General features: G+C 34.5%; 1 protein-coding gene across 2 annotated transcripts in view; it reads right to left on the reverse strand.

Moving 5' to 3' along the window:
- Positions 1–510: 510 nt before the first annotated feature.
- The window catches only part of WDPCP (WD repeat containing planar cell polarity effector), a 299,751-nt gene continuing 279,879 nt past the window's right edge, over positions 511–20,382 (reverse strand). For both annotated transcript variants that reach the window (XM_074341211.1, XM_074341212.1), the window contains 2 exons: positions 20,180–20,211; positions 511–1,261 (listed from right to left, as the gene is read on the reverse strand). In XM_074341211.1, coding sequence (XP_074197312.1) covers positions 1,211–1,261; positions 20,180–20,211 — 83 coding nt within the window. In that variant the 3' untranslated portion in view covers positions 511–1,210. The remainder of the gene's footprint in view (positions 1,262–20,179; positions 20,212–20,382) is intronic.

The following is a 20,382-nucleotide window of genomic DNA, read 5'->3' on the forward strand; positions in this document are numbered from 1 at the left end:
TGGAGAAACTATTGCAATCTTGGCAGAACAATATCTTTCTCAATGTAATTTTTCCTTAAAAATTTAGTTAACTTTTGATTGTGATAAAGAAAAGAATAGTAAAAGAAAAATTCACTGGTAACTTTCCATCTCTTTTTAATATGGCTCAGGTATGATGTATTACTAAAACTTTTCTAGAGCAGTAGCACATTGAAAAAGCTAATTTGGGTTTCACCTTTATCACACCCTCTCATAGAGGTACAGATGAATAGGAAGTAGGGAGAAAAATCTGAAGTATAAAAGAATTCAATCTAATTAACTTTTAACTATAAGATTTAAATATATAATTTACCTCATGTACAATATTTGGAAATGTTGATTATTATAGACATTTACAATTATAAAATATGTCCTACCTGCTAATGAATGGGTGCCAAGAACTGTGAATGGTCTGAGATTTTTACCCTACTTGTAAGCCAAAAAGTTACTAAACTACAGTTTCATGCAGGTAGAAGACACGGAACTCCTGGGTCAGAGACAAAAGAGAGTTTATTACTTAAAACAATAGAAGCTAGAGTATCAACTTTTTTTGGGGGCGGGGCACTGATTTCCTGAGCCCCATTACCACAGAGTGATGTGAAGAGGGACAGGTGACACCTCCACACTCAGTGGGCTGTGTAAAGGATAGAAACACTGAGCTTAGGGAATTCAAATCTTTTTTAATGGGCAGTAAGCATGCTTGCCCTTTGCTCCAGAGGAAGATAGTGTCTGTGTTCCAAGTAGCAGTCAGTGCCTCATATCAGTAATTCAAGAGACCCCTGGAAAACAGTGGGACTGGGCTTTTTGCTTAATAAATATTTTGTTCATCATGTAAGTTAATAATGTAAATAGTATCACAAGAGCTGTTTAAAATACTTGGAAGAACCAAGTTTAAATATTCTACTTTTGAATCACCTAAAAATTGTACAATTTAAGAAACTTCAAAATTTTTACATTATTGAAAATAAGTTAAAGACTTCTACTTAGGGTGACTTTGGTGTTATGCTGCATATTTTTTGAACCAAATAAAGCTGTACTTTGAAAACACTCTGAATTTCAATGTTTTACCTAATTCATATTGTTTTTCCTCTTTTTAATCCATACAGAGATTTTAATCTACATCAGGCCATGAAAAGTTTAGATGTGAAAAATGTGGGTTTCTTTTTAAAGTGAAAAACAAGTTTCTTATTATTTATACCAAACCAAAGTGAACCATTCTGAGAGAACCACCATCTCCAATTTCCTGAAAGTAAACAAATAAAAATAATTAAAATCATGTTTAAGCAGAGTTAAAAAATTAACTTAATGTTTATATCCTTAATATTATTATCTTATTTAAAAACTATGAAACAAAATTTTTTAAAGTTTAAAATGAATTGTATGTATGTAAACAAGAGAACTGTGTATTTATCTTATTCTTAAAATTTTGATATAGTGTTCATAAAAATCAGTGAAGAGAAACAATTTGGAAGCATAAAAAGGTAAAGAAGGGAGGTCAAGATGTTAGTTGAAATGTGGAAGCACCTGAAGGCTCTGACAGTGAAGTGTTGCAAACTGGGTCATCATTTATGATTCCACCTATTTGATTTTACAGTACTGTTTGTTCTCAAAGGTCTCAATATTTCTTAATTGTGATGTTTTACTAAGTATTTGATAGTGGCTCTTGAGGTAGTGGTCTGTAGAAAAGATCATGCTTCTACAAGCCCTTCATAAAATTTTATGAAGCTGCAAAGGGATACTAACAAAAATTTCATCCATTTCCCATTTATCTTTCTTACTTTATTTCGCACCTCCCCACCAACCCTATCAAGTATAGAAAAACAAAGGATTTTATAATAGGATTCTGAAATTGGAGGATGTTTAAACGTTAAATTAAGGGTGAGTGATTTTATTAGAAAAAACAATACAGTGGGGATATTTTTGAAAGTTTGGAGATAACTTGGAGTTGAAATGGTAAAGGGGAAAGGTATAGAGAATAGGCATGATAGTTAATACTTAAGCTAACATGTCACAGTTGGAGACGTTTCTCTTACTGAAATTATTTTAAATTTATTCTGTAAGTTATATCTTTAAAGTTCTTTTTACTAGGAGAAGCCTTTCAGAAGGTCATAGCCTTATGCCATTTTAAGTAGTCATGTCTCAAAAACAAGCGTGGGGGTGGCAAGTAAGGGAAACATGTATAAATGCATATGCCTGTGGATCCTGATTTACACACACACACACACGCACACGCACACGCACACACACACCCCAACCTGGAAAAACAAGTAATAGGAAGAATGAGTAATTTAATATTGCCTGGGGCTTGTGTGTGTGCTGGCAAGTACAGGGGTTTTAGGTAGCTTTCAATTTAAAAACAAAAAACCTTTTAAGCACTGACATTTTAACGAACATTAAGCTCCAACTTTTGGTTTATAAACTACTATACCAAAGTTTATTTTCTATGCTGCTAGAATGGTCAAACAACCTGGATTATTATCTTTTGGTCTTACTCACTAACTGGCAGAGATCCTAGATAAATTATTTTATTTCCCTAATATCTGGTTATAATTGTTTCTGGAATGCCAGACTGCATATCCAAGAAGTACCTGGTTCAGCCATATTCTTGATGTTCTGTAGTGCCTTCTACCTGGGCCTTAAAACTTGTCTCATGTTAGGACTTACATTTTAAAAAATAAGAGTCATAGAATTAATTTCTCAGTGATCTCCCAGGACTTAAAGTAAATCCTTCAAAGAAAAATATTTTTAAAAAATCTATCCTATTTTTGAAAGACTTACTTCTGAATATTTCCAGGGTTTCCATGACAGTGTGTTCCATGCTAAAAACCTTAACTTGTACCCTGTTCACCTTAGGAGAATATATTTATTTTCCTTAGAGGAATATTTTGATGAGTAATGCAACAGTGTATTTTGTATATTCAGTTATTTAATTATTAAAAATAAAGTACATTAATTAAATAAAATTTGGAACACAGAAAAGTAAATTACCCACAGTCCCACTAGTCATATAAAACTGGTTAAATGTGTATTTGCTTCCAGTCACTTTTTTTTCACATATATGCTTTATTTATTTCTTAAAAACAGCTGAAAGCATATTATATGTGCAATTCTATATATATTTGGTTTTGGGGTTTTTTGGCCTCACTTTCAACACTTTTCAATGCTCCCACAAAGTCTGTTTTTAATGGCTAAATTTTGTTCCATTAAATACTGTAGCTTTACTTAACCATTTCTTTTTTTTTTCTTTCAGTTAATTTTATATTGTTCCCAGTTTCTTCTTTTATATAAGTAACCCTATGATAGACATTCTTAGGCATGAGTTTTTTTCTATGTTTAGGATTATTCCCTTGGTATAGAGCTGTAGAAGTAGAATTATTAGAACAAAGCTTATGAAAGTTTAGGCTTCTGGATAAACACTTAGTAGTTTTCCTCTGTTTCTGTCCTAGTTTGGGAGGAAGTGAATTTGGTAATAGGAAGTCATGGTTTCAGTGGAGGTTGATCTTCGTTGTATTATGTGCTGAAATCATGTTCACCCTTGACTGAATGTTACATGTTAATTCCTGTAATAATTTACTACAGCACAAGGGTTTTCCCCATTCCCTCATTTGATTTCTATATAGAGTTAAGTGCATTTTCTGAGCCACACCCTACTGCTGTTACCTAATGTTGGGTGATACCAGGTCACTTTCTTTTAAATGTACACAGACTTTCATATGTAAATTCTGCAGACAAGTTGAGGTTTGCTTTGTTGCAAACTGGATTTTGGCCTGTTGCTCACTTAATTAATACAAATAACTTAAAAAAAAAAACCACACTAAGTGATCATCTCATTATTTTATGTTAGATTTCCTCTGTGTTACTAATGGTCTCTCATAAAGTTTCTGATTTGGTTCAATAGTAATTAAATCCCAGAAGTACACTATCTTAGAGATTGAAGAAAACTTGAAGGTTTCTAATCTGAAACTCTTTCATTTTCAGATAAGGAAACTGAGCCTCATGGTGGGGTGGGTATATAAGTATTTTGTCCAAAGTCACTCATTTAGAAGAAGAGCTGGAATAAGAATTTAGTTCTTGTTTTCCTCAAAGTGCTTCCCCCACATTTTTGATACATTAACAAATAACGTGTTCCACAGGCCGCTTTGTGACTAACTCCTACGATTGCATATTCCTGTCATTTTAGGGATGCCGTAGTTCACCTCTTCACAACAGGAGATGCTTTCCTGATAAAGTCAAGTTACTCAAGTTTCACTATTGAATATTAACTCTGCTTCTTGCTTATTTGGTATCTCAGAGGAATTTCTTCTTAATCAATATTTCAGAGTTTTGATGTTTTATGTTCTTTCCAGAAAATGAGATCTCAATGACTACAGTCTAGCACTTGCCAAAAGTTGGCTTGAGGCTTCTGATATCAATGAGATACAGGTTAGTAGACAAGCTAACTTTCAAACTTCCTCTGTGTTAAGTAAACCATCAGAAAGAAATGTACTTAGAACATGCCATCTCACTTTTCCACAGAACTGCCTTTGCTGAATTATTATTCAATATAATTCCCTCAGCTTTAATAGAAGATTTATAATAAAAACATCATGTGATTAGGATTTTTGTCTTTTTCAGAATCCTACTTGAAGACATGTTTAGTTTGTTTTTCAGTTTTCTAGCACAATTTTTGAGTGTGAATCCAGTACAAGAAAAATATTTCTATCCAGGAGAATTTCCTATTTGCATACTTAAAATAATCAAGTCAATCAGAACAAAAATAATGAACAGTGTTTTAGAGTTACCAAAATCTGTTTACATGACCTAATTTAATATAACAATCCTATGATGTTATTAAATGTAATTATTTCCATTTTACAGAATAGGAAATAGGTATAAAGAAGTGTATGGCAGCAGGAGACTGGGCAAGATAGCAAAGTAGAAAGACCATGAGCTCACCTCCTCTCATAGGCAAACCACAATTGCAAATATTTACACAACAATCAATGAAAAAACCACAACCTACCAGAAAAGATGTTCTACAACTAAAGATATAAAGAGAGACCACAATGAGATGGGTAGGAGGAGTGGAGTTGCAGTACAGTCAAGTCCTATACCCTCTGGGTGGGTGACACACAAATAGGCAAATGATTACAATTGAATAGGTTGTCCCAAAGGAGTGAAGGGAATGAGCCCCACATTGGGCTCCCCAGTCGAGGGATCCTGTGTCAGGAAGACAGGCTCCCAGAATGTTTGTCTTTGAAGGCCAATAGGGCTTACTTTCAGGAGACCCAGAGGGCTATGGGAATTAGAGACTCTAAATGGGCACATTCAAAATTTTACACACTCTGGGACCCAGGGCAGAAGCAGTAATCTGAAAACAGCCTGAATCAGACAAACCTGCTGATTTTACTCTCCCAGAGAGGCAGGAGGTAACTGCAGCTCACTGGGAACAAAGACACTGGTGGCAGCCATTTTGGGGCTTTCTACCACGTGGACACAGGTGCTGGCAAGCAACATTTTGGAATCCTCACTCTAGCATATTAGCCTCAGGGCCCAGCTTTGCCTCTGCCCAACAGCCTTTAGGTACCAGTACTGGAATGCCTCAGGCCAAGCAACTAACTGGGTGAGGAGAGAGCCCCCCTACTCACGAGCAGACAGGCTGCCTTAAGACCCCCTAACCGTACAGCTGCCCCTGAACATGGCCCTGCCCATCAAAGGGCCTTGGACTCAGCCCCATACATCAGTGTGCAGGCACAAGATCCAGGACCCCCAGGGTCCTGCAACCAGAGACACTGGGAACCAGCCTCACCCACTAGCGGGCAAACACTAGCCTAAGGACGATGGCAGTCAATCAGCCTGTGGAACCAGCCTGCCCACCAGCAGGCCATCCCAAGCTTCAGGATACCTAGGGCCCTGCAACCAGCTATCAGGAACAGGCCCTACCCACCAGTGGTCAGAAACCAGCTCAGGACCCTGGGACCCTCCAGCCACACTCCAGGATCTAGCTCTCCCCACCAGTGGGCCAGTACTAGCTCCATGACCTGGTTTCACTCGCTGGTGGGAAGGCACCAGCCCTGGGATCTTCTGGAGCCAGACTTCTGGAGCCAGACTTTGCCCACCAATGAGCCAGCCCTGGGGCCCCCTGTGGTTCTATAGCCAGCTGCCTTGTGACCCAGCCCCACTTACCAGTGGCTAGCACCCTCTGCATAAGCCAAGGGCAGGCAACCAACTGGACTAGGGGCCAGTGAAGCCTACCAAACAGCCCACAGTACTCAGCCCACCACAGTAGAAGGACTCATGCAGCTCACATAGGGGGCATCCTTAGAGTACATAGCTCTGATGATGAGAAGGAAGTGCACTTCTTGGACACATAGGACATTGCCTACAAAAGGCCACTTCTCCAGGATAGAGAAAGCCATTTCTCCAAGGATGGGGAATGTAATCAACCTATCAGATGCATAGAAATAAAACAGCAAGTTAGGTAAAATGAGGTGACAGAAGAGCATGTTTCAAATGAAGAAATAAGACAAAACCCCAAAAGAAGAACTAAGCAAAGTGGAGATAGGCAATCTCTCTGAGGAAGAGTTAAGTATAATGATCATAAAGATGATCAAAGAACTTGGGAGAAGAATAGGTGCACAAAGTGAGAAGTTAGAATTTTTGACACAGTTGAAAAATACAAAGAACAACAAAACAGATGAAGAATACAATTACTGAAATTGAAAATACACTAGAAGGAATCAGTAGTAGACTAAATGATATAGAGGAGCGGATCAGCAAGTTGGAAGAGAGAACAGTGGAAATGACTGACACTGAACAGAAAAAAGAAAAAATAATGAAATGAGGACAATTTAAGAGACCTCTGGGAAAACATCAAGCATATTAACATTTGCATTATAGGGGTCTCAGAAGAAGAGAGAAAGAGGCAGAGAACACATTTAAAGACATAATAGCTGAAAACTTCCCTAATCAGGGAAAAGAAATGGGTATCCAAGTCTAGGAAGCACAGAGAGCCTCAAACATGATCAACTCAGAGAGGAACACACCAAGACACACTGAAATTAAAATGGCAGAAATCATTTGTGGGAAATGAACCCACAAACTTTTGGTCAATTGATCCTCGACAAAGGAGGCAAGAGTATATAGTGGAATAAAGACAGTCTCTTCAGCAAATGGTGTTGGGAAAACTGGACAGCAGCATGTAAATCAGTGAAGCTAGAACACTCCCTTACACCATACACAAAAATAAACTCAAAATGAATCAAAGACTTAAACATAAGACAAGATACAATAAACCTCCTAGAAGAAAATACAGGCAAAACATTATCTCACATACATCTCAAAAATGTTCTCCTAGGACACACTACCCAAGCAATAGAAGTAAAAGCAAGAATAAACAAATGGGACCTAATTAAACTTACAAGCTTCTGCACAGCAAAGGAAACCATAAGTAAAACAAAACGACAACCTATGGAATGGGAGAACGTTTTTGCAAATGAAACCGACAAAGGCTTCATCTCCAGAATATATAAGCAGCTCATATGACTTAATAAGAAAAAAACAAACAACCCAATCCAAAAATGGGCAAAAGACCTAAACAAGCAATTCTCCAAGGAAGAAATACAAAGGATCAATAGGCACATGAAAAAATGCTCAATATCACTAATTATCAGAGAAATGCAAATCAAAACTACAATGAGGTATCACCTCACACCAGTCAGAATGGCCATCATTCAGAAGTCCACAAGTGACAAATGCTGGAGAGGTTGTGGAGAAAAGGGAACCCTCCTACACTGCTGGTGGGAATGCAGTTTGGTGCTGCCACTGTGGAAAACAGTATGGAGATTCTTCAAAAGACTAGGAATAGACTTACCATATGACCCAGAAATCCTGCTCCTGGGCATATATCCAGAAGGAACCCTACTTCAAAATGACACCTGCACCCCAATGTTCATAGCAGCACTATTTACAATAGCCAAGACATGGAAACAACCTAAATGTCCATCAACAGATGACTGGATAAAGAAGATGTGGTATATTTACACAATGGAATACTACTCAGCCATAAAAACCGACAACATAACGCCACTTGCAGCAACATGGATGTTCCTGGAGAATGTCATTCTAAGTGAAATAGGCCACAAAGAGAAAGAAAAACACCATATGAGATCGCTCATATGCGGAATCTAAAAAAAAAAAACAAAAGAAACACATAAATACAAAACAGAAACAGACTCATAGACATAGAATACAAACTTGTGGTTGCCAAGGGGGCAGGGGGTGGGAAGAGACAGACTAGGATTTCAAAATGTAGAATAGATAAACAAGATTATACTGTACAGCACAGGGCAATATATACAAGATCTTGTGGTAGCTCACAGCGAAAAAAAAATGTGACAATGAATATATGTATGTTCATGTATAACTGAAAAATTGTGCTCTACACTGGAATTTGATACAACATTGTAAAATGACTGTAACTCAATAAAAAATGTTAAAAAAAATAAAATGGCAAAAATCAGATAAAGAGAAAATATTAAAAACAGCAAGGAAAAAGCAACAAGTTACATATATGGGAACTCCCATCAGGCTCTCATCTGACTTTTCAGCAGAAACTCTGTAGGCCAGAGGAGAGTGGCATGATATATTTAAAGTGATGAATATTATAGTAGTATAAACTTACATCAGGAAAGAAGAAAAACTCAAATGAAAAAGCTAACCTTACATCTAAAAGAACTAGAAAAAGAACAAACAAAATCCAAAGTTACTAGAAGGAAAGAAATCAAAGATCAGAGCAGAAATAAATGAAATAGAGACTAAAAAACAATAGGAAAAAAAATCAATGAATCTAAGAGCTGGTTCTGTGAAAAGGTTAAAAAAAAGAAAAACGTTTAGCCAGACTCATCAAGAAAAAAAGAACTCAAATCAATAAAATCAGAAATGAATAAGGGGAAGTTACAACTGACACCACAGAAATACAAAGAATCATGAGTTTATTGCCAGCAGCTACATGCCAATTAGAAGGACAATGTGGAAAAAATGGACAAATCCCTGGAAATGTAATCTCCCAATACTGAACCAGGAAGAAATAAAATTATGAACAGACTAATTACCAGTAATGAAATCAAATCAGTAATGAAAAAAATCCCAACAAACAAAAGTCCAGGACCAGATGGCTTCACAGGTGAATTCTACCAAACACTGAGAGAAAAGTTAATACCTATCATTCTAAAATATTTCAAAAACTTGCAGAGGAACGAATGCTTCTGAACTCATTCTGTGAGGCCAGCATCACCGTGACACCAAAACCAGACACAGTTACCACACAAAGAGAAAATTACAAGTCAGTATCACTGATGAACAGATGCAACAATCCTCAACAAAGTATTAACAAACTGAATTCAACAGTACATTAAAAAAATCATATACCATGAACGAGTGGAATTTATCCCAGGGATTCAAAGATGATTCAGTATCCACAGATCAATCTGTGTGACACAGCACATGAACAAACTGAAGAATAAAATTGTATCATCATCTCAATGAATAAGCCCTCGGCTAACATCATACTTGATGGTGAAAAGCTGAAAGCATTTCCTCTAAGATCACAAATAGGACAAGGATGCCCACTCTTTACCACTTTTATTCAACCTAGTATTGGAAGTCCTAGCCATAGCAATCAGAGAAGAAATTTCAAGAAATAAAAGGAATCTAAACTGGAAAGGAAGAAGTAAAACTGTCACTGTTTGCAGATGACATGATACTGAACATAGAAATTCCTAAAAATGCCACCAAAAAACTACTAGAGCTCATCAATAAATTTAGTAAAGTTGCAGGATACGAAATTAATATTCAGAAATATGTTGCATATCTATACACTAACAATAAACTATCAGGAAAAGAAATTAAGAAAATGACCCCATTTACAGTTGCATCCAAAACAAAAAAATACCTAGGAATAACTTACCTAAGGAAGTAAGTCCTGTACTCGGAAAAATGTAAGACATTGTTGAAAGAATTCAAGATGAAACAAAAAGATGGAAAGATGTACTGTTTCCCAGACTCACAGATATAGAGAACAAACTAGCAGTTACCAGTGGGGAGAGGGAAGGGAGGTAGGCCAAGATAGGGGTGGGGATTAAGAGGTACAACCTACTATGTATAAAAAGTAAGCTACAAGGCTATATTGTACAACACAGGGAAGATAGCCAATGTTATGTAATAACTATAAATGGAGTATAACCTTTAAAAATTGTGAATCATTATGTTGTAAGCCTGAAACACATAATATTGTTTATCAAATATACCTCAATAAAAAAAGATATACCTTTTTCATAGATTGGAAGAACTAATATTATTAAAATGACTGTACTACCCAAGGCAATCTGTAGATTCAGTGCAATCCCTATCTAAATACCAATGGCATTTTTCAAAGAACTAGAGTAAGAAAAATTTAAAGATTTGTATGGAAACACAAAAGACCCCAAATATGCAAGACAGGATTGAGAAAGAAGAACAGAATTGACGGTATCATGCTCCCTGACTTCAGCCTATACTACAAAACTACAGTAATCAAAACAGCACTGCCATAAAACCACACACATAGATCAGTGGAACAGAATAGTGGACAGATACATGTAAAAGAATGAAATTAGAACATTTTCTCATAGCATATACAAAACTGAACTCATAATGGATTAAAAACCTAAATGTAAAGTTGAAATCCATAAAACTCCTTGAAGAAATCATAGTAGAACGCTCTTCGACATAAATTGTAGGAATTTTTTTGGATCTGCCTCTTAAGGCAAAGAAAACAAAAGCAAAAATAAACAAATAGGACTAATTAAACTTAAAAGCTTTTGCATAGCAAAGGAGGCTACTGACAAAATGAAAAGACAACCTACAGAATGGGAAAAATATTTGCAAATAATATGACTGATAAGGGGTTAATATACAAAATATACAAACATCTGTACAACTAAATTTTAAAAAATCCAACCTGATTAAAAAATAGGCAGATGACATGAATAGACATTTTTCCAAAGAAGACATACTGATGACCAACGGTTATATGAAAAGATGCTGAATATCACTAATCATCAGAGAAATGCAATTCAGAGACACAATGAGATATTACCTCTTACCTGTCAGAATGACTATCATCAAAAAGAACACAAATGACAAATGCTGGTGAGGATGTGAAATTAGGAGATAGTACACTGTTGGGAATTCAGATTGGTGCAGCCACTACAGAAAACAGTATGGAGGTTCCTCAGAAAACTAAAAATAGAACTACCATATGACCCAGCAGTTCCACTCCTGGTATATATATCTAAAGAAAATGAAAAAAATAATCCATAACGTACATACACCCCAGTGTTCACAGCAGCATTATTTACAGTAGTCAAGACATGGAGGCAACCTGTGTGTCCATCAATAGATGAATAAATAAAGAAGATGTGGGATATATGTACAATGGAATATAATTCAACCATAAAAAATGAAATTTGCCATTTGCAGCAATATGAATGGACTTGGAGGGTATTATTTCAAGGCAGACAGAGAAAGACAAAATACTATATGTTATCACTTATATATGGAATCTAAAAAATACAACAAAGTAGATAATATAACAAAACAGAGACACACAGATACGGAAAACAAACTAGTGGTTACCAATGGGGAGAGGAAAGAGGGAGAGGCACAATAGGGGTAGGGGATATAGAGATACAGACTACTCTATATAAAATAAACACACTGCAAAGATACATTGTACAGCACAGGGAATATAGTCAATATTTTATAATAACTTTAATTAGCATATCATCTTTAAAAATGGTGACTCACTATGCTGTACACTAAATCAACAATGTCTCAATGAAAAAAAGTGTGTGGCAGTGAGGAAGCAGTGGAACAAAACTGGAACTGAGATATTTCACCTATAAATTCTGTATTCTTTCTATTATATAATTGTGCCTCTCAAAGTAAGCCTATTTCCCTTTTTTGCCTTAACCTCCCCAAATTCAGAGCTAAACTCATTTTTAATTTGTATAAAACAGTCCACATAGTCAACCACCTTTCTTACTTTGCAACTTTGAATTGATTTTTGCCTTGTATAATTTTATTTTCGATATTGCTTATAGAATAATTTTGTGAATTCTTCCCAAGTCTTTCAAAAAGTAGGTAAGTCATAAATACTATGATAAATTGGTTCATAGCTATGAAAACTGATCACTATATTATGACTATGTTCACACTTTTGTTTTTTAGTTAATATTTTAGGTAACTAACCTCTTTAGAGAATATGTGGATACATTTTAAAATATTCTTAAAATTAATCTTTGGAGGAAAGAAATAAGTATGAGAATAGTTTATCACTTATTCCACCTCAACAAGTATTCAAAGATGTTATCCGGCATAAAAATTGATACTTTTTACCACATTTTTAGAAATTACACACTTATACTTCAGTATGGTGCTCTTTATTAATGTGGATAATTGTCAACATGAAAGTAATGGGAATATATCTCTATATATATCTATATATATAGATATCTATATATATATATACATACGCTCTGTTATATCTGTACTGCTCTGTTCTGGCCAGGCTCAACCCTCCTGGGTGATAGTAAGGACAGGAAGAGCCATATAAGCAGCAAATTCCCATTATCTGTCATAATTCCACATTAAAAAGAATGGGTTTCTGCCACTTCCAAGTTTTCAAGACAGTATGCCAATGTGTAGTACAGCAAGACAGATGTAAAACTACATGATTATTACCTACTTGTCTATGACCAAAATCAGTGGTAGGGAACAAGACTTATGCTGCATACCTAGTAACTCATTCCAATATGCAAGCTCAAATTAGCTTCTTTAAAAATTTTCAATTAAAGTTTTTTAGAGAACTCAAATTCTTTCCCTCAGCTTTTGTCATTAGTAAAAAACCCCTGCCAGAATCCTCCCTACAGCTAACTAGACCCCTGGTGGTTTCATTTCTTTCTTGTTCTTTCGATTATTTTTTTAAACTGGTAAAATATACACAACATAAAATTTACCATGTTAACCATTCATGAATTTTCTAACTTGTTTTTTCTTCATTGTGGCTGACTCTTAACTTTAACTCAATTTAGATCTGTTTAAGTGTGTTTTTCAAAATAGTTATGGAGAAAGTGTACCATATCCATCGGAGAACAGTCTACTAAACTGCAGGGTGCCTGAGGGAATAAGATCACTGTGAAGATGGTCTATAAACCTTAGAAGTGAGGAGGAGTTAGTTAAGCAGTTGTACAATTATTTTCTTATTGCAGGGGAAAAAATGCCGGAGAATTTTTTGTTTTCACAATGACTAATACTGATTTTTTGTCAAATGGTGGTTGCTTCAAATTAAGATATGGCAGCGTAATTCTCTTTTCATGTTTTTTGACAAAGGAGAATGTGAATGGAGAAATTTGAAAGACAGACTTTCTCCAGAAGTTATAAATAGGCAGTAACATATACTATTAGAGAAAAATGTATCTCCTGTAGTAGTAAAGGTTTGACAGCAAGCTAATTCAAAGCATCAGAGAACTTTACACTTAGAATTTCTCTATGTATTCCATAGAGGACTTCACCCAAAGAAATTTTCTTAAAGTCCATATTCTGATGACCCTAAGGCTAGGTCATGGTTAAAATAAGCAGTGATTTAAAATAGTGTCACTTCTTTAACAGTAAACTACCTTTAGGCCTGAGCAGAAAACTGGGTAAAAGTCCTCTGGGGATTGATGGAGATAGATAGATAAATAGGTAGTAGTCTATAATAATATGAATTTTATGTATAATATGTATATACACACACACTCATATAATGGAATACTTAAGATTTGTGCATTTCATTGTATACACATTTTATAGGGGAGGGGAAGGACTGTAAATAAATATTAAACTCTAGTTAATGATACACACACTGACAGGACTTAAAAGGGTGAAGTGTACAGATGTCTGCAACTTTGAAATGTATCAAAATGTAAGATGGATTGATAAAAGAACTGGTTGATGGATAGATCCATGGTAAAGCAATGACTGTAAAACATTAATTATAGAATCTAGGTAGTGAGTGTGTATGTTTACTGTACAGTTCTTACAGCTTTTCTGTATATTTGAAATCTGTCATAATAAAAATTTGGAAAAAAATAGTGTTACTAATAAGGTACCTAAGTAATTCTAGTAGGTCTAGTTTGGTTCAATTAATATTTATTGGCACCTAAAAATCAATATTTATCGATCCAAAGTGATAGAACAGGTATTAGGGATATATAACAATGAAATGACTCAGACTCTGAAGTGGAGAATAGCAGAAGATGAAAGTGGAGAGGAAAGCAGAGGTTGGGCATTGGAGAGCCTTATATACCATAATAAGGAGGTTGGACTTCATCCTGTGGGGTTTTTGGCAGGGGAATGATAGGCAGATAACTCTCCAGCTTTGTGGAGGCTATATTTGAGATAGTGGTAGCAGCGTAGGGATAGACCAAATATAAGGATATCAGTTGGGAAGTAGTATTCCAAGTGCAGATGATTAAGAACTGATTTACAGTAGGGCTAGATCCTAGAAATATTTCAGAGAAATCAGGAGAACTTGATAATTGGTTTGGTTAGTTGGGAGTGTGTTATATGAAATAAAGAATGATAAATACTATCTAAGAAGAGGAGCAAATACAGAAGAAATGATAGAATGAGAAAATCCCTATTTTTACAATTCCCATGAAAAAATGATTAGGCAGTGTTCACCCATATATTTTAAAATCACCAAGTGAAAGGTTGATGGGGAATTTTTAAGTGGAGGAATCAGATACCATCTGAATCTGTTGGTCAGTCATAGCATCACTAAAAGTTGGGGCAATCAAAAATTTATGTACCTCATGATACGATGTAAAAAATTGCTTAGAAAGTTGCACTTAAGCAAGAAAATAGTCCTAAATACTAGTGTATAGGAAATAACAGGGGACAAAAGAACAAGTTAAATGACCAATCTATCAACCAAACCCAGAATATGGGGCATTACTTGGAATAAATAGTTTCTCTAAGGAATGGACCATATAGAAAAAGGGCTTCTGTTAGAGAACAAAGCAAGTTTAAGGGACATGACAAATATGCTTAAGTTTGAACAGATTAACTGTAAAAACACATTTTTGAGACATCTGATGAAATTCAAGTATGGATCCTTCACTTTTCTGTTTTTAGTATGAGCTATTTCCTGTCACTGACTCATGAAATCTGCTGAGTACCAGGCCTGGGAGCCATAGCCACAATTATCTTAAATATAAGCAACTTTCACTGTTGACTACATCAGTTATCTAAAATTGTAATATAAGAAACAGCCTAGAGTACAAATACAAAATACATAAGTAAAGCATACAGAACAAAAATGATGTTTATTTTAAAAAGAAATGCCATTTATTATAATCAAGACATGGGAATTTTACATTTAAACCTAAAAATTTCACATAAAGAATAATACCTACGGATACTTGTATAGTGGGGACTTAGAATTAAATAGACCAGGGTTGAGCCATTTGCTGATCTGTATGTTGAGAATTTGAGGTTTGTTGTGTTGTTTCTTCATTTTTTAAAAAATTGAGGTGTAGTTGATGTATAATATATGTTACAGGTGTACAACATGGTGATTCACAATTTTTAGAGGTTACTCTCCATTTATAGTTATTATAAAATATTGGCCATATTCCCTGTATTGTGCAATATATCCTGGTAGCTTACTTACTTTATATATAATAGTTTGTATCTCTTAATCCCCCATCCCTATTTTGCTCCTTCCCAGTTCCCTCTTCTCACTGCTAACCACTAGTGTGTTTTGTATATCTGTAAGTCTGTTTCTGTTTTGTTGTATTCACTGGTTTATTTTTTAGATTCCACATACAGTACTTGTCTGACTTATTTCATGTAGCATACTACCCTCCAAGTCCATCCATGTTGTTGCAAATAGCAAAATTTCATTCTTTTTTATGGCTGAGTAGTATTCCATTATATATATATCTACCACATCTATTCTATATATTCATCTGCTGATGGACACATAGATTGCTTCCATATCTTGGCAATTATAAATAATGCTTTGCAATTATAAATAGTGCTGCTGTGAACATTAGGGTGCATGTATCTTTTTTAATTTGTTTTTCTCAGCTATATACCCAGGAGTGTATTGGAATTGCTGGATCATATGGTAGTTCTATTTTTAGTTTTTTGAGAAAACTCCATACTGTTTTCCACAGTGGCTGCACCAATTTACATTCCCACCAGCAGTGTGTGAGGGTTCCCTTTTTTCCGCATCCTCACCAACATTTGTTATTTGTGTTCTTTTTGATGATAGTCATTCTGACAGGTGTGAGTTGATATCTCATTTGCATTTCTCTGATGATTAACGATGTTGAGCATCTTTTCATGTGCCTGTTGGCCATCTGTATGTCTTCTTTGGAAAAATGTCTATTCAGGTCTTCTGCCCATTTTTTAATTGGGTTGTTTGTTTTTTTGGTGTTGAGTTGTATGAGCTGTTTATATATTTTGGATATTAACCTCTTATCAGTCATATCTTTTGCAAATATTTTCTCCCATTCCGTATGTTGTCTTTTCGTGTTGTCAATGGTTTCCTTTGCTGTGCAAAAGCTTTTAAGTTTAATTAGACCTCATTTGTTTATTTTTGCTTTTATTTCCTTTGTGTTGTGTTGTTTCTTAAGAGTGAAACAAATCTGTTCAGTTTATTATGACAATCTTTCTAAATAATACATATCTATGGAGCCTGATTAATTATATAATCAACTTAAATGAAGTTGGTCATGCTATTCTTGCTTCGTTTGGCCATTTGTAGGCTTTGTTTATCCAAGTTAGAGCTAAACTCTAGCTTAGAATAGTAGTACACTGTTTCTGTGTATGCTTAGAATAATTCTGTTTAATTCAGAGCTTACCCGTAATTAACACACACACACACACACACACACACACACACACACACACACAATATCAATCAATCCAAATGGATTAGACATAAATGTGAAAGGCAAAAACTTTAATAACAGGAGAATATCTGTATAACTTTGAGAGAAGGGAAGGGCATCTTTGACAAGATATAAAAAATATACCATAAAGGAAAGGGTGGTAACTCTTATCTTTAATGTAGCTGAATTTCTCTTTAACAACCATAATGACAGGAATGAGGGAAGCAACAAACAGGGAGAAGTTATTTGTAACACTGACAAAGGATTAGTTCCAGAATATATAAAGAACTCCTTCAAATCAGTAAGAAAAAGACAAATAACCCAATAAAAATGAATGAAAGATAGGAATAGACATTTCTAGAAAGAAGAAGCATGAATGACTGGAAACATATGAACATATGTTTAACCTTATTATTAATTAGCAAGTGCAGATCAAAATCTCAAGAAGAAGCTGTTTTGCAGATGCTAGGAATGGCAAAAATTTTGAAATATGAATATTAAATCTGAGTGTTAGATTGTAGAGCATTGGAAACTTTTACACTCAGCTAGTGGGAATTTAATGTGATAAAAGTACTTTGGTAAAAATTTGGAATTACTGAAATTGAAGCTGTGCATTGCCTATAACCAGAAATTTTGTTCTTGAGTATATACCCTAGGGATATATAGAAAAATGTTCATGGCAGCACTGTTTGTAATTGAAAAAGCTAGAAACAGCCTAAATGTCCAATAGTAGAATAGATGAATAAATTATGATATTCATCCAGTGAATACACTAGGCAGTGGAAATGAATAAAACTTACACCTATACATGTCAGCATGAATATATTACAGCAGTATGGAGTGAAAAGACCATGTAACACAAAGAATGCACTATGTTTTTGTTTGTATGACATTCAGAAATAAGTAAAACTAAGTATTATTTAGGGATGTAGCCACATATGGGGAAACCAAAAAGACAAACAAAGAAATGATTAACATAAAATTTAGGGCTGTGAGAGTAGGTAGAGGGATAGGAATGTAATCGAGGAGGAGCTCTCAAGAAGCTTAAAAAGTATTAGTAATTTTAATAATTATCTCTGGATAGTAGAATTATAGGTGATTTTTGTTTTCTGGCTTTCCATATTTCTGTATTGTGATTTTTAAAAAGGTGTGTTGTGTGGTGGTTTCTCTAGAGCAGTGCTTCTCAACTGAAGGTGATTTTGCCATCCCCTTCCACCAAGGAGACACTTGGCAGTGTCTGGAGATGTTACTTGGTTGTCGTGACTGAAGCGGGGAATCTACTGGCTTCTACTAGGTAGAGACCAGGGATGCTGCTAAACATCCTATAATGCACAGGATGTCACCTCCAAAACAAAGAATTACTCAGCTCAAAATGTCAACAGCTCTGAGGTTGAAAAACCCTGGTCTAGGTTGAGAAACCCTGGTCTAGAGCCAGACTGTTAGTGGTTGAATTCCAGCTGTACTTCTCACAAGCTGTGTGATGGTGGGGAAGTTACTTAACATTGGTGTCTGTTTTCTAGTCTATAAAATGGGCTAATAGTAGTACTCACCTCATTTGGTTGTTTTGAAAATTAACTGAATTAAAATATTTAAAGTACTGAGACCAGTGTCAATCATATAATAGTCATGTGATAAATTAGCGTGAATTACTTTATTATTAAAATTTTTATTTCTTATTGAATATTTCCAATTGATTAAAGTTGATAAATAGTTGATAAAGAGAAGCATGTTGAAAAAAATTATTATATTAAAAGAAAATTATAACACACAAAACTCTTAAAATGTAGCATATGACAATTTTGAATGAGAAAGACCTCTGCAAGCAATAATGACAGGGTATTATAATCTGTATTTTATCTGTTCTTAATAATAATTCTTAAACAAGAAGCCAGAGGGCTGAACATAAAATATATATGAGTTAATGCTAATATGAACTTAAGCTATATTAATATCTAAACTTGACGACTTGTGGCCTAGTAATTAGGTTATGATAATCATTGTATACTTCAGCACACAAGCTGATATTTTTCTTATTCTGTATAACAACCTTTCCAGAAATATTCTTGGGAAGTCAGTTTCTTGATTGGATCTCATATATACTTGTGTATCCAAGTGGATGTGTCTGTAAAGTTTTGGTAGGGTGCAGTTTTTTCTTTAACAATTAGTGTTAAAGATAAGCTACTTAAAAATATATACAATTTATGGTTAAGTTTCTTTAAGCTTTAGCAAATTAAATGCAGATTATTATGCATGCACAGTCAACTGTAATATGGGTATTTCCCTCCAAGCAATTATTATATTTTCAATATAGGTATGTCCATCAAATAGATTGAAGCAATGATGTTAATAATTACTGTCTTTAGTTTATTTCCATATAATAAACGAAGTCCTACCACATACATGGGCATAATAGAGCTTTATAAAAATTCTGTGAGTATATGGAATTTTCTTTGTTTTACAGATGAAGTAGTTAAAGCTTACAGAGATGAAATGATTTTTCCAAAGTTATAATTTGTTAATTGTGGAACTATCATATAAACTCAAATCTCATTATGAATCAGTTACTATGATAATCCACTGTGGGCTTTTAATAAAATTATGAGGCTTTCTCTGACTTATACATAACTTTTTGAAATTGGTATAACAGGCCATTGATATCTCCTCTCTGAATGAACTTAGATGTGATATCAGCAATGGAATAAGGAGAGGGACCCCATGTGTTTTACCTATAAAAATTATACACAGATGTAATAAAAATGAATTGGATGACTTCATACTTACTATAAACTTATAAATTTTAAATGTTAAATTTTGGATAATTTCAAACATATACTAAAGTAGAGAGAATGGTATGTATGAATTACTGTATTACCCATGACCCACCTTCATAAGTTATCAATTCATGGTGACTATGAGTCACCTATATCCCTCCCAGTTTCTCCCACTGGATTATTTCGAGGCAAATTTCAGATATATAATTTCCTTTGTATATTTCCATTATGCATAATTTTATTTTTCAAAAATAGCTATTTTAATAATAACTTTGAAATACTGAAAAGCTGAGTAGTTTTCTAGAAAGATGTTTCCAGTTAATGTATACCAATAGGCAGCTTTTCCCAAGTTCAAAATAATCACATAAAGTATCCTTTTCTTTTGAAATTTAGATGTCTAAGAAACAGTAAGAGAAAATGTTTTACCTGTCCTATGCAGTCTTCTCTCATGTTTTCTTCTAAAATAAAAGATCAAAACATTAATTATCTTAAAATCTATAAAGGACTTTAACAAAAATTATTAATAGAAGCTTTTAATATCCTCACTAAAAGAGCAACACTTAAAATAATCATAGCTTAAAATACTTAAAACTCTAGAAAAAGCAATAACCAAATTTCTAAATAGTATG

The sequence above is a fragment of the Camelus bactrianus genome, chromosome 15 (genome assembly GCF_048773025.1).
Source record: "Camelus bactrianus isolate YW-2024 breed Bactrian camel chromosome 15, ASM4877302v1, whole genome shotgun sequence".
NCBI lineage: Eukaryota > Metazoa > Chordata > Mammalia > Artiodactyla > Camelidae > Camelus > Camelus bactrianus.